Source organism: Mytilus californianus, unplaced genomic scaffold (genome assembly GCF_021869535.1).
Source record: "Mytilus californianus isolate M0D057914Y unplaced genomic scaffold, xbMytCali1.0.p SCAF_6, whole genome shotgun sequence".
NCBI classification, from domain to species: domain Eukaryota; kingdom Metazoa; phylum Mollusca; class Bivalvia; order Mytilida; family Mytilidae; genus Mytilus; species Mytilus californianus.
In genome coordinates, this window is record NW_026262712.1 from 107,043,928 (window position 1) to 107,059,875 (window position 15,948).

Here is a 15,948-nt window from a genome sequence, read left to right on the forward strand (position 1 = left end):
AGAGTCAATAAGACAACTCTTATCTGGGACAAAATGGCGTTAAATTAAACAACGTACGCAGGTAAATTTAAATATAATAGTTTTGTTGTTAGTTAGAAAAAGTCTTCCATACTTTATTCAAATCCACAGTATGGCTTCATATATGTATTTTAAGGTTGGGGTGTTCCTGTGCAAATTTGTTTAACATAACAAAAAACATAATATTTTGTGTATAAAAAAAAACTCTCAGAAATATGTATTTTTTAGACTCCAGTAGATTTGGACTAGATATTGATTCTGCAAGTGGAAGATATTCAGAGAAATGGGTTCTAACTCTTTAAAAGTGTTCGACTATTTGATATATTCAATTTCACTCGATGTAATAGATTTTCCGATTCCAACCACCTGAGTGAAAACGTTTCAGGGGGAAATGGCCATATTTCTTTTTAATTTTCATAATCTCAAAAAAGAAATTAACATAAATATACGATTTAAATTTTATTAATAATACAAAATGAGTACAAAGTACGTGTACGATGATATATCACTTAAGGAAATGCCTGTACCAAGTCAGGAATATGACAGTTGTTTTTCATTCGTTTGATGTGTTTGAGCTTTTGATTTTGCCGTTAGTAAACCGAATTTCCGTTAAGAATTTTCGGTATTTTTGTTATTTTACTTTTTGCATACGATTTTTCTGTGAAGTTAAAATTGGAAAGCTTGACTGGAAGAGCAATACTATCCAACACAATGTTAAAATATGGCATTTTATGATATACTACTTAAAAATCAACAAAAACTTGCAAATATATCTGCTGAAGATAATATATAGTTAAATGCAGTAACAATAAGAACGTCCCTTCTTATCTTCTAATCTTTCTATGTTTTTGATGCAAGCAGGCTGGTTCCCATATCTATTAATACGACTAATTTCGCCGAGAGATTTTACATTATTCTCATCTATATATTCGACTGTTCCTTCAAATAATGCATTACCAGGGTTTGTATAAAATTTGATGCGGATTCGCATCCGTTCTTCAATGGTCCATAGGAAACTACGCAGTGAATAAGATCTCTCCGATTTTGAGTCTCGATGCATATCTGCATAAACTAGAGACGCGTTTGCAACTGAAGATAAAATTACTTTGGCACATTTATGCTTTAAATCTTTCAAAATGTCGTTTATTTGTTTCACTAAAAAAATTACAGAGTGACGCACGCGTTTGTCATCTTTTGACATTGATTTAGATGAGTAACATGGGCAGTAATGTTCAGATATGTCTGCATCTCGACAACTCCGGGACGACGGAATTTGCTGAAAAAGACTTATTCCTCTCGGCAGTGGCGAAACCTCAGATAGACTTTTCTTTTCATCAAAGTTTCCATTCAAAACATCTTTGAGCATTTCGAATACGTCATAAGTAGTTGTTAATGTATTAATGTTAGATTTTAAATTTTTGTCAATGTGAGGGTATTTTAACTTGATGTGATTTGGAATGACTATTGACATCAATGGAAGAAGGTTAGAAATGCGTCCTACTTCGGTATTTTGTATTTCACTATATCGAGGACCATGATCTGACATAACAATTAAAACCGCATTGTCTAGCTTGTTTGTATCTTTCATCCATTTAAAAAGCTCGAAATAGTCGTTATCTGCCAATTCTACCATGTTGAAAAAGTCATGAGCAATTTCATTCGTCCAACAGTATGCAAATTTTCTCTTCCTGTGATATGCCTCAATAAAACGTTTATAATACTGTAATTGTACGTTGAATCTGTAAACATTTCCAAAACACATCGCCGATACTTTCGACAAAGGAATGTTGTGGTTTTGTAAAAATTTCAGTGTCATAGAAACAGCGAGATACGATGGTTTAACTTTGTCCATAGCCTGTATTAACGGCTGGTTATAATGCTGTGTTGGTTGGTCAGTAAATCCTTTGAATGTAGCAACATCATACCAGTCTTCAGCAAACACATCGACAGCACCGCGTCTTGAAAAGTTTTTAAATATATATGGCAAATTATTTACTCCTGCTTGATCTTCATATCCAGATTTTAATCCAGTAAACATTGGCAGGATATTTTCATAGGAACTGTCGGCAATACGTGTATACCCATGTAAAATGTAAGCATTCAATTCAGATTTTAAATAGGAAAAAGTCTTTTTTAACTTCCGTTCGGCTATAAGCCTAGAGAGTGAGTCAATACCTACAATATACACACTAAGATCTGTTTGTGACTCGTTTGCTATCACACGTGACCTGTAAACGCTCTTTGTATCAATATTCAGGTGTAAATTATTATATATACGTTTTCCCTGTTTATCATAACATTCCATGTGAATAAAATCTCCATCAAGATAGCTTGGATGGGTATAAAGTAATCTATTCGAAAATTTCATTTCTTTTTCTGATACACGTGTAATATATCTAAACTCACATCTGATATTTGAATATCCTGAAATATTAACGGCTGTGTTATTCATTGTTATATAACCACGTTTATCTACATAGAAAAGATCTAACCAATTTTCACATGGCAGCGGTTGCTGTTTCCAGAAGAATTGTTGTACAGAACTGTCATAGAGATCATATGAAGGCAGCAAGCAAGGTGATAAAATATTTCGGTTTCGGAAAACATGGAAGACTGGCATGTTAAATCGATAGTTTAAGTAAATAAGCACGCAAAGAAACAAAGCTAGATTTAACAATCTTTTACACAGTATTCTGATCCTCGGAGACCGACGGTAAAAAGGATATAAATATTTCTTTAGCAACAAACGACCTGATCTCAGACGATGTTTCCAGTTTGAAATTGAAGTCGACATTCTTCCTGAAAAAAAGAAAACAATCAATAGAACACCTGATATTGACTTCATTTTACTGAATGGTGAAATATTTCACGTGTCCGAGAGAGCAACCATGTTATTCGCTTCACTTACAAGAACACATTATAAATAATATAGTAACAAAATATATAAATTTAAGATACATTTTTTCGTGGGCACGACACGAGATTCTAGCATTACTTAGATCACATACAATGGAGGCCAAGACATTTGGATTGCCAGTAAAATTGATAATTTTATTCGTAAGCAAACAGCTCATAGAATATATACATTTAACAAATATTCACATCACAACAGCATCAGTGTCCAGCTATTAATAAATGTACAAACAATATGAAATCACAACGGCGTGAATATAAAATACAGTCAAGAATTTTCAGCAAGAAATGAATATTTCCTAAATTATTCAATTCTTTTACATTATGAACAGACAGTAGTTGTACCACTTTGAAACTGGGTGGTCTTCTCCAACAACAAGTTTTGATATACACTTTTCTTATATTAGCATATTTTTCACAAACAAAAATAAAATGATATTCGTATTCAATTAAATGTTTGTCACATATGTGCCATAAACTCATATTTCTATCAATGTTATACCTCTGTCTACAGCTACGTTATGAGAAGATAAACGTTTTTTTTTTTTGCAAATGAACGATTTGTACATATAATTCACACTGCGATCTAAACAAAATTGCAACCAATATGGATCATAAATAGTAAAATAGATATATAAAAATAACATTTCGACGACTTTTTTAAAATAGACATTCATTTCAGTCACAAAATTATGTTTCATATAAAAAAAAAGAAGATTTGGTATAATTGCCAATGAAACTCTCCACCAGAGACCAAATGACAACTATAGGTAAACGTACGGTCTTCGACAATGAGCAAAAATCCATACCGCAAAGTCAGCTATAAAAGTCACCAAAATGACAAATGTAAAACAATTCAAACGAGAAAACTAACGGCCTGAGTTATGTACAAAACAATGAACGAAAAACAATATATGATATACAGCAACAATCGGCAACCAATGAAGAACAGGCTCCTGTCTTGGAATAGGCACATAAATAATGTGGCGGGGTTAATCTAGTTTGTTGGCGCCAAACCCTTTCCCGAACCTGGGACAATGGTGTAACAGTACAACATAAGAACAAACTGTAAAGATCATTTGAAAAGGGTTTAACTCATAAGAATGATACAAAAAAGAAAAGCGTCTAACAAAATCACAGACCGGACGTGGCAGGGTATTCGTACAACCCCACAACAAAAAAAGACACTAAATACAGATCTGAGAGTTTTCGCAGTTACTGACCGCTAGTTCAAAGCTAATAACTAATAAAAAAATCATGTATCTGAGACTTACATATCAATCAGTACACATCCAACATCCAATGGATTTAGGAAAAGACGTCATTTACAGTCAGAGAAAAACATGATCTTGTGCAATGCCAAGATACAGGTATCAACAGATTGTAGAGCCATGTATATACAAATAATATTTAATTTGATATTAACTTACTGATAACAAAATCAATATTTATATCAATAAAAACAATTATTCAAAAATCTTATTACAGTGTTGAATTGGTAACCTTTTAGAATAAGTTTATTTAAAGGATCGATACGTTTACCAGGATCGTATCTAAATTTCCGGGTTCGGTAAACAACATATCCGTTAAAATGAGGATGTGCTATCCCGTTTCAAATAAGCGTTCTACAGGTACAGCCAAACTTCCAAATCAAATCTTTGTATCTATGGAAGAATTAAGTAAAGGTTTTAAGTACTTTATGGTAACGAAATCCCTGACTTAATAATTTTCCAGTAATACATAGATTACGTTCATTGAAATCCAAAACGTCACAACATATGTTCTTCTCTTGAAGAATTAATTCAGTATTATTAAAACCTTTGTTATATCACACAGTATAATATCTTTTTTTGATATAAGTAATTTTAAACTTACATGTCCAGTTGCACATTTCATTATATCTAACCATAGACCTTTGTAACATTTCTTCAGAACAACACTTTAGAATACAATTATCAGTATATAATAGTTTGAACCAATATTTCAACACACTACAATACGTATTGACAAATATAGGGAATCTCCATAATTCACAATATAACTTATAGCTAACAGTTAAAAACCGTTACTTTGAGAATACGTTTTAAAAAGCTTAAATGGACCAAGTAGTATATATTAGGGCTCTAGACCACACGGCCACCTAGAGTGAACTAAAAATTCAGCTTTCGGTGGCCTAGTGTTACCTTTCCTCGTCAGTAGAATCTAGAGTTGTAACACAGTACATGATATATTAGGCATGAAGATGGAATTGATTGCAGATTAGCTAAATATCTATCGTAAAGGATCGTATGATACAGTCACAGAAATGATTATGTTGATAAGTACCTCTAAACAAGTGACAACTCTACGACAGATCCATTGATTGGATCACCAGTGAAGGTGATACACACGGCTGAAAACACATATTGTATTCATAACCACTCTAAATATCAGCACAACAATGTTAAATCTACAAATGTGCGGAAGCAAATTTTTGTTCTTCCCTCGCCGGGATTCGAACTCATACTATCGGGATATCGAGACAACACCGCCTGCACTGTGTCCAGCGCTCTAGACCGTACGGCCACCTAGAGTGGACTAATAATTCAGCTTTCGGTGGCCTGGTGTTACTTTTCCTCGTCAGTAGAATCTAGAGTTGTAACACAGTACATGATATATAAGGCATGAAGATGGAATTGATTGCAGATTAGCTAAATATATATCGTAAAGGATCGTATGATACAGTCACAGAAATAATAATTTTGATAAGTACGTCTAAACAAGATACACGGCTGAAAACACATATTATATTCATAACAACTCTAAATAGAAGCTTTCCGGACGTCCATCGCAAATATCCGTTTTCCTGTCTCCCCTACTGTCGCCAGGTTAACTCAGTTTGCAACAGTAACACTACAGATGGACGTCTGCAAAGCTTCAAATGCAATACAGTTATCTCTATTCTGATGCAAATTAACTAATCTTTGAATTTTAGTCATAATTTCGGTGTTAAATTTTCATTAAACGAAAAGTCTGCAAAATGATGTTATCTTCTTTGGCACCGAAACTAAACGTAAGCACCGGGCGTTTTCTGTCTTCTTGTCCGCCTTAGAATCTAATTATAAATTGATAAAAAGAAGATTTCTAGGTGCAAATGTGAGTTTTTTTGCTTATCATTGGAGATATTACATGTTCATACATTCCGGAATCCCAAATGTCGGCTTCCCCTAGTTACAAACAGGGAGATGGAGAATTGTACGCTGATTGTCATCCAATCAGAACCATTGATACAAAATGGTTGCACTAGAATATGTAGTGACAACGCAACATCAATGAAATTTTATTACACAACGTCATTTGCAAGACATGTTTACGGTCGCAACGTCAACTGCTAATCAAGTCGTCGATTGTCATTGCAGACAGATTTACGCCATTAATGTTTCCCATATACTGAAATGCCCAAGCCCTACAGCTTAAACCGCATAAATGCCAAAACACATTGTGAGGGTGGGACAGAGGCTAAATCAGAAGGTACAAAACAGAACTCAAAACATGCATAAAAGAATTGGTTGACCTTTCTGTCAATCATTTAGGCGTTGATTACATGCATTCATTGCCTTCGACGGTGACACAATCATTGATAAGGGGAAAACCAGGGTTTCAGTGCATACCACATAATTTGAACATTAAACATGACGTAATCAAATCAAATCTTCGAACTGCAATTTTTTTTTTTATTTTTAGACAATAAATTAATGAATGAAATTGATATTTATACATTTGTTCAACAAAAATTGCATATTTGAAAATGAGAATTAAAAAGAATAATCTAGTGTTGCGTTTTTAAAAAGTTCGTCAGTATATATAAATGTCTGCATTTTCATCAAACGTCGACATAAAACATTATAAGAATTACACGACGACTTGTGTATGTTAGATCCAGTCAATTAATGTAAGACGAAAAACGTGAAGTATTAGGAGTCCAGATTCTCCAATTTCCATATATAAGTAAACAAGAAGATCATAAACAATATAAGACCTTTATCATAGTCCAAATAAGTTGTTGTTATGTTAGCATGGTAGATTTATCATAGTCCAAATAAGTTGTTGTTATGTTAGCATGGTAGATTTATCATAGTCCAAATAAGTTGTTGTTATGTTAGCATGGTAGATTTATCATAGTCCAAATAAGTTGTTGTTATGTTAGCATGGTAGATTTATCATAGTCCAAATAAGTTGTTGTTATGTTAGCATGGTAGATTTATCATAGTCCAAATAAGTTGTTGTTATGTTAGCATGGTAGATTTATCATAGTCCAAATAAGTTGTTGTTATGTTAGCATGGTAGATTTATCATAGTCCAAATAAGTTGTTGTTATGTTAGCATGGTAGATTTATCATAGTCCAAATAAGTTGTTGTTATGTTAGCATGGTAGATTCATCATAGTCCAAATAAGTTGTTGTTATGTTAGCATGGTAGATTTATCATAGTCCAAATAAGTTGTTGTTATGTTAGCATGGTAGATTTATCATAGTCCAAATAAGTTGTTGTTATGTTAGCATGGTAGATTTATCATAGTCCAAATAAGTTGTTGTTATGTTAGCATGGTAGATTTATCATAGTCCAAATAAGTTGTTGTTATGTTAGCATGGTAGATTTATCATAGTCCAAATAAGTTGTTGTTATGTTAGCATGGTAGATTTATCATAGTCCAAATAAGTTGTTGTTATGTTAGCATGGTAGATTTATCATAGTCCAAATAAGTTGTTGTTATGTTAGCATGGTAGATTTAAAATATATTTGACTTCATAAGTTGAAGCCTGGTAAAAATAATATGTAAATTAACAAACACTTACAAATTAAAGATTGTTTTCCGATATTTCCTTCAATTTCCTCTGATATTTAATTGTTGTTTCGAAGTATTTGTGGAGAAGGTAAACTTCTTTACTTTGGTTATATTGTTCTTTGGAAAGTACTCAAGTACTGGAGAAGTTTTACGTTTTTTGTTGTGTTTTTTTTAATTTGAAATTACTTCGTTCTGCATAAATTGATAAACAAGCTTTCAAAGTGTTTGAAATCCAAAAGTATCTGCTCTATAGAGTTTTCGTAGATAGAATCATTAAAATTGCATCATTATAATAAATGCACCGTCATTTTGAAAACTAAGCTTTCTATAAACCGTTACGCTTCGCATGCTATGATTGGTAGATACTTATATAATTAAACCTTAATAGAAAAGTAAAAACCTACTACAGGCTGTGATAAGAACAAAACTAATTTCATTGCAAGTTTAAATTACATCTTCTAAAAAAAAAGGAAAGAGCTGTTATTAGTACTGGATAAATATGCAATAAGTCCATTTTAGACTAGTTACCTCCATAAGCCTGGAATTCTCATGGAAAGTCACATATGTTGCATATAATTTTCATAAATATATTTACAGTTAAAAGCTGTCGGACATATGATAACATTATTAATTATATTCTATTAATGATAAATTCAATTTCAGTTAAAACTTACTAATTTTAATGAATATTCCCTTGTTCTGTTAGTATCTATCAATGAAATTAAATACTTTTGACAGAAATAACGCTTTGTTTACTTATCTGTCTGCTTTCCGACCACTGTGTTCCAGACCGAAGATACACATTTTTAACATTAATGTTTTTATTGCTCTCCGACATTTGCTTAGGCTATGATTGAGATACAAAATATCACGTAGTATTCGTTCAGAAATAATCAGTTTACTCTGGGTAATAATATATTCAGTATACTTTTTACAGGTTTATAGTCACAATGAACAATAGCACTTGGTATCACACAACGCGTACAGGGACCGTCTCGACACATAAGTTATATAATTGCGTTATCATTATACATGATAGTTAATAAACAGTACATCAAAACGCATATGTTCTTTCAAAAGAACAAATAGGTTGGAATATATCGATGATTTTTGTACTGCAATTTAGTCTTTACATTTTTACTTTCCGATCTAAGAAAGAACTTTGATTGTTGAAATATATTATGTCCCATTGGAGTCAATGGTTTCTTGAAACCTTTCTAAAATAAATGTGTTTTGACGTCCAATGTATATCAGAACAATTAATCATTTTATGGTAAAAGCATTAAATTTAGCATCCACTTAAAAAAATCCAATATGGCCGACATAAGGTACTAGGAATACAACACGATACACTTGATTAAAGTCTAACAATTTGCAAGTGTTCAGTAGATATCACAAATTTAAGAAACTACAACGAAAGAATGCCAAAAACATTTTTACAACTATATAAATATATAAAATCATCAAATGGCGCCATCAAAAATGTCAAAGTTTGACAGATTTCGTATACATACACTATCAACGTAGCATAGAAAGTTGTCAATTGTTAAAGAACATATTAAAATAATTGATGGTTAAAATAACATCCAAATGCATGAAAATCAACATTAAGCACAATCTGATTCAGTATCTCTCTCACAGTCCGGTTAACAGTTACATAATGCAGTGCATTTCAATGTTGGTATAAAACACTTGCATGCCCATCGATATCATAGTTTTACAGCCACGGTAGATAAGTGTTTTACATCATATTGCTACTTCTGCAAGCACTGACCAGAATGGCACCAAAGTACCAAGTCACACTAAAATCATGTAATCATCAACTATATTTGTGAAAATTTACACTTTGTCCAAGACTCCATTTTGAATTGTATTGCCATTTTTATTTCCATAGTTTATTCATTTCGGGTACCAAAGATGGTGTTGGTTTTTGTCTGTATCTAAATTAATGTTTCTTTAAATTTTTATCATTGTATAAAAAACTTCAAATATACCCCATCAATAATGCATATTCAAATAGTCAAATTTGACATTTTTAACACGCCAATTTGAATTTAAATTCAAATTTGAAAACATAATCTATGTCCGCAGGTATTATTAATACAATATAGCCATATGTCTACTAGTATATTAAATCACAAGACTCTTTTAACTTCCTATGCCACATTGATAAAGTATATATATAATATAGGAAATGTCTTACTTTGACATTTTTTACGGTGCCATTTTGATGATTTTCTGTATTCAAAAAAAGAAAAAGAAATTAGGGAATATCTTCGTTGCATTTTCTTAAATTTGTGATATCTACCTAACTGTTGAATATTGGTAGTCTTTATCAAGTGTATGGTGTTGTATCTCCAGTACCATACGTGATCATACGTCGGCCATCGTTAATTTGGTCACGAACATTTCTAGTTATTTTTTCGTGGCTTCATATATGAATTTTGTCGATACCCTTTCATATTTCACTATGCCGAGTTCCACGTTTTCACCATCAAGTGATCAATTGTTCCGATACCGCAAGACGTTTTACAATACAAAAGAAAGCGATCATTTTGAATTTGGCGGCTATACTTGAATATTTGTACATGACTCTACATCCAAAAATATTTATTAGCGTTATAACTAACGCCGTGCAAATTTTCCTGCTTTTGTCATAAAGTGATCATTTTGCCAATATATTGAACTTATCCGCTGGACTATTGAGATTCTTTCACGATTTATCAAAACTAGAATCAGAAGAAAGTGTTCCCTATGAAAGCTTAAATCAATATGTTTTAAAAAAAAATAAATGGTTGCTGACAACTAGTCTGTTTCGAATAGACTTAAATCATTGCTATCGCACCAAAGTAATATCCTATTTTGAAAATATTTCTCTTAGTCACTTTTTTTTAATATTTTTCACATCTTTCCAACAAGCCAACTGAGAGATACCATGTGACCAAGGAAAGACTGATTTCTGTAAATTTAGTTTTTCTGGAATATTCATTCAATTATCTTTTATACGAGTCCAATATGGTCATTGTATGAGCCTTTGTTCAAATGGCCTATCAAATTCAATTTCTATAGTGTCTTTTCGGTTAGAAAATGTCTAAAATCTCTGAACTTTAAAGGGTTAATGTCAAAGTTTGGATCATCACGTTTTTAGATCAAAAATGGATAATAGGTGCTCCTCTCTATTATTACTGTTCTAACAAAAAATTTTAATAACTCTCTTTGAAATCAGTTGTAATATAAAAGAGCATTGGTCAATATGTTTCCAAAAATACTAGTATATTTTTGTAGGTATCTTTCTTCAAAAACTGTGTACCTAAGGAATAACTGGGGTTTAAAAAAAAATATGGGCACCTGAACTTCTCACGTTTTGGCAGTACACTGTTGGTTGTGCGGGTTGTATAAGTACGTTGAAGAACCATTGCAACAACTCTGATGGATCCGTAAGAGGCCTGTTGCAAGGCTTTATTTCTTACCCTGACTACCCCATTTCAAGTGGCATTTCAAATTTCCCGCCCTTCACCTTGTAGAACCTACCTAATGTGTTCTCGTTCTGAGTATGTATGAAATAACTGCCTCTGAGCGTTAAGAAACTAACAATCAATCATTCAATAAAACTTGTGGGTTTGACAGTCTTTTGTGAAATTTACCAAAATTGGAATCACATCAATTTGACATTCAAATGTACCATGCCAATGTTTGGGTCATAATGTTTCCGAAGTTATATGGTCTTAAAATGCTTTTTCACAATTACTATTGTTCTGATAAATTGCAGAAAATTTACAAAAAATTAGAATCACATTCTTTGAAATCCAATTGTTCCATTTATAAACCTTGGTCAGTATACATATTTGATTGCCAGGATTTTTTCAAAACATTGTCTGTCTGAGGGTATTTCGTAAAGTTGACCACATAACGAAATAGCAGGTTTGACCACTTTACAATGTATCTGTTTCATTCTTCCAGAATCAATATCAGAATATTGGTGAAACGTTGGGGAATTTGGTCATTAAAGAATCCGTTAATATATTTCAGACGATTTTCAATACTGTTAAAAATATCATTACAATTGAAGTGTTGCTCTTTCTATTTTGTTTGGTTTATTGTGGCCATCTTATTTATTTTTGTGGGGAATAATATTCTACGTAAGTAGAGGTATTGTGAGCTTTTGTTGGCTCTTGAAATTTACAACAACAAAAAATCATCCGTACTTTACTTCATAAAAACTCATCAAAGATACCAAGCTTATAAATTTTTACGCCAGGTTGTGTGTTCGTCTACATAAGACTCAAAAGTGGTGCTCGTTAAATAACCAAAAGTTTAACCAAAACATAAGAAATTTTGATTATTGGCTATAGAGTTAATACAGGTTTATCTTTGAAGTATGAAGAAAACATAATTGCAGTAAATAAAATATTTACCATGATTGCATATCCTATATTGGATTTTCGTAGCAATAGAAAACACGATTCCAAATAAAGTCTGAACACAGAACTTGCACTATATTCTAGTAACGCACTTAAGCTCACATTAAATAGATGAGAAAGTCAGACAAGCTTTTTGAAAGATAGAACTTGTATGCAATTACTTTTTAAAAAAACACCTGAAATTGTATATGGTTATCGTTAGTCAGTTATTCGGAAACGTCAGAATATTTACAATGTTGTAAATCAAGACTCGGAAATTCGATCTGATAAAAAGCATAAAAATTTAGTGTGCTTAATAAAAAAATAGATGGTTCAGTAACTACACTGATTTATTTTAAAAGTAAATATAATTTGATATGACAAAATATAGGTTAAGTGAAATGATATTGTTCAAAATTCTAAACTTTTAATGTAGGCTGATATGTACTCTCCATAATCTAAATTATTTAAACATCACCAAGGTCCAGTTCACTTCACTTGTCCATGTTTTTGACGACGCTATTGATGGGCGTCGTTGTGGAACACAATTTATCAAGTTCTCTTCAATCTTTCACAATATTCACGGGCTTCATCGCCACTTTGCATTTTCAACTTTTGAACGTATAGTAGGTTTCTGATACAAATGGCACATTGCCGTTGTCTTTCTTGTTGATGTTTTACACAAATATATTCAATCACAAAGTCTATAATCGAAATAACTACTGCAGCCGATATTTGAAAGTAAGATTGTGCAATATAGGAATATACTTGGTACTTAGAGGTAGTTACGAGAAACTAGAGGAATGACCAAGTACAGTATGGTTTTAAAATTTGTTGATTTTCGTGCTTTATGCACCTGAAACATATATCTCTCAGTTGTCTGTGATTTTAGCTTCAATTTATACGTGCTTTTCTTCAGTGGTATTTGTTAACCATGAATGTTTACAATGCAGGTTCACTCGCTAGTTCTCGTTGTCTTTCTTGTTGATATTTTACACAAATATATTCAATCACAAAGTCTATAATCGATATAACTACTGCAGTCGATATTTGAAAGTAAGAATGTGCAATATAAGAATATAAGGTACTTAGAGATAGTTACGACAAACTAGAGGGATGACCAAGTACAGTATGGTATTTTTTAACCATGAATGTTTACAATTCTAGTTCACTCGCTAATTCTATCCGCCCTCAAATCCCCCCCGCAAACCACCACTGTTTGGGTTGAGATTGGCCTTTTCCATTGTTGTCGCAATCTGTTCATTTCTGTAATTGAGTCTTTTTGGATTTTTTTTCTGTGTTTTTAGATCTCTGTCGAATTAATTCAAAAATAAACAAGACATGCCGATTTAGCGTATGTTGGGTACGGTGATTTTAATTCATGCAAAGTGTTTGCTTTGGTTACCTTTTGTCAAAATTGTAACTTTTATTTACAGAAAAACTAACCCAAATGTGTATAAGTTTCGTTCATTCTTGAAAGGCAGTACTTATTATATTTCTTTACCAGATGTCAGTTATAGACATACCGATACCTTTTAATGTAATTACTAACCGTTACCGACCGTGCGAGGACCCTTATGTGTAGTCAATGTCGTTAAACACCCCCTCCCCCTAGTAGTTGTGGTATGTATGATTACTGAAATTGAATAAGTTTCGTGTTTACGTTGAGGTATCCTTGATGTTGGACAGACCACTTTAGTACATGCTAGATATTAGAGATCTACTATACTACCTAGTGTATTTTATCACGAAAAATAAAGCAATAGATTCATTTATTAGTTAATAAAGTAATAAGTAACATTAATTGGCTTTGAAATGGCCTTTAGTAACTATGAGTACTCTAAGAGCGTCTTTTGTCTTTTTGTTAGTGTTGTTCGTGCTTTGTGTCGATCTGATTAGTCATGTCTTTTTTAACGGATTTTACCGTTTGTCATTTTAAAAAGATGTGCTATTAGAGGTTTCCCGATTTGCTACCGTACCAACAGTAGTACGAACTGGGAGCCGTCATTGAACTTTGGAAAATAATTCATATATCCCCTAAAGTTAACGTATGTTTTATGAATCATTATCAAAAGTATTTGGAAGATTGTTAGCTACAACTTGGTATTATTTCATAAGGATATTTTTCCTATTCATAGCAAACGATATTGTGTGTACTCGATTTTGCTTTCAAGAAATCGTTGCACGAATGGTTTATAATTAAAATTTATTTTCTCTGAAATTGCACAGGCAAAAAGAAGCTAAAGATAAAGCACATTCATATTTTATCTAATGTTCGCTTGTTATATTGATATAACAGTATAGAATGAATAGGTTGGCATGTTTTTGGGTAGGCTTTTAGAAAACATGATAGAACAAGAGCTATTTAACATACAAATTTGACCCCATAACCTCCTCCGCAAGACAACTTAAAGTATATTGATATAAAACCCGACTGAGCAAGTCTCCAGTTAACAAATAAACTTATGTCATGTCGGTGATCAACAAACTTTATTATTAAATAATCTGTATTAATTCTTCGCATTCTTTAATAGAATTTACCGTTGTCACTTATTTGAGTAGTTCAAATTCATTATCTATACCATTCTGATATTTTTTGCAGTATCGCAAAAAATCATCAAAAACACGTATGAGAAATTTTACCAAAGTTAAAAGTACGAAGAAGGGGTCAAATAAAAGATGCGCTAATAAAATCTTTAAAGAACCCGAGTGTAAGTACAATTTACTATAATTATATTACAATTGTTCTACTCTTTTTAAAATTCAATGAATCAAGACATGTATTTTTTTTCATCGGCAATAGAAAAGTTAATATTTATTTTTCCAAATTTTTTTCAGTTTTAGGAATGCATTTCTAGAAAAAAAATCTGCAGTTGTAGATAAAAAAAAAAGATTAGAAGAGTGCCCTTTCTCACTCAATATGAAATATAAGCTCTCTCATCCTCTCAAGAAAAATATTCTGCTGTAATGATCGAAATAATTTACTTTGATAATAATAACTAATTTCAAAATCATGCGAAAACTAATAATGAAATCAACACAATTTTGACATGTTAACGAATGTAACCAACATCGTGTAACACGTGTTTTAGAAAGTAGTTCATAGATATTTTTTTCAATTATTCCAAATTCTGTTTATACATGAGAAAAAATCTTCTTTTTTTTTATAAAAAAAACAAAACAAAAACAATACCTATAACAAACAGAAGTTTCGAACGCAAATCTATATTTAGAACCTAAAATTGGAATATTGTAAAATTCTAAAGGCCGTGTCAATTCAGTTCTTTTAAGGTCTGTTTAATTCATGGACTTATGCACAACTAAATAATCTCATAAAGAATCACACACAAAGTGTTCTAGAAACGTTGAAATTGTTTTCAAATAAAAAGCTAAGCTAGTTTGTTGCTGATATGCATTTCAATATTTAAAATTGTATCATGATGAATAAAATAATCTCATGCATTGAATGATACCTTCAAAACAGCACTAACCGTTGAGTTACATACCAACCGTACCTGATACGTAGCAAACCGGGAAACCTCTATTACACCACTGTCCCAGGTTATGGGGAGTGCATGCTGAGCGCTTGCAAACATGTTTTACCCCGCTACATTCTGTATGTGCCTGTCCCAAGTCAGGAGCCTGTAATTCAGTGGTTGTCGTTGGTCGCTCTCTATCATATTTGATTTTCGTGTATTGTTTTGTAAATTTATCAAGCCGTTGTTTTTTCTCGTTTGAATTTTTCACATTGAGTCATATCGGAGCCTTTTATAGACTAATTATAAGGTACGG

The 15,948-nt window shown here is 32.1% G+C and overlaps 1 protein-coding gene across 17 annotated transcripts in view; it reads right to left on the reverse strand.

Moving 5' to 3' along the window:
* Window positions 1-464: 464 nt before the first annotated feature.
* The window catches only part of LOC127704261 (uncharacterized), a 36,051-nt gene continuing 20,567 nt past the window's right edge, over window positions 465-15,948 (reverse strand). For 15 of the 17 annotated variants that reach the window (XM_052208246.1, XM_052208236.1, XM_052208245.1 and 12 more), the window contains one exon: window positions 465-2,817. In XM_052208246.1, coding sequence (XP_052064206.1) covers window positions 812-2,817 — 2,006 coding nt within the window. In that variant the 3' untranslated portion in view covers window positions 465-811. The other 2 variants (XR_007983206.1, XR_007983205.1) reach the window with 1 other exon arrangement.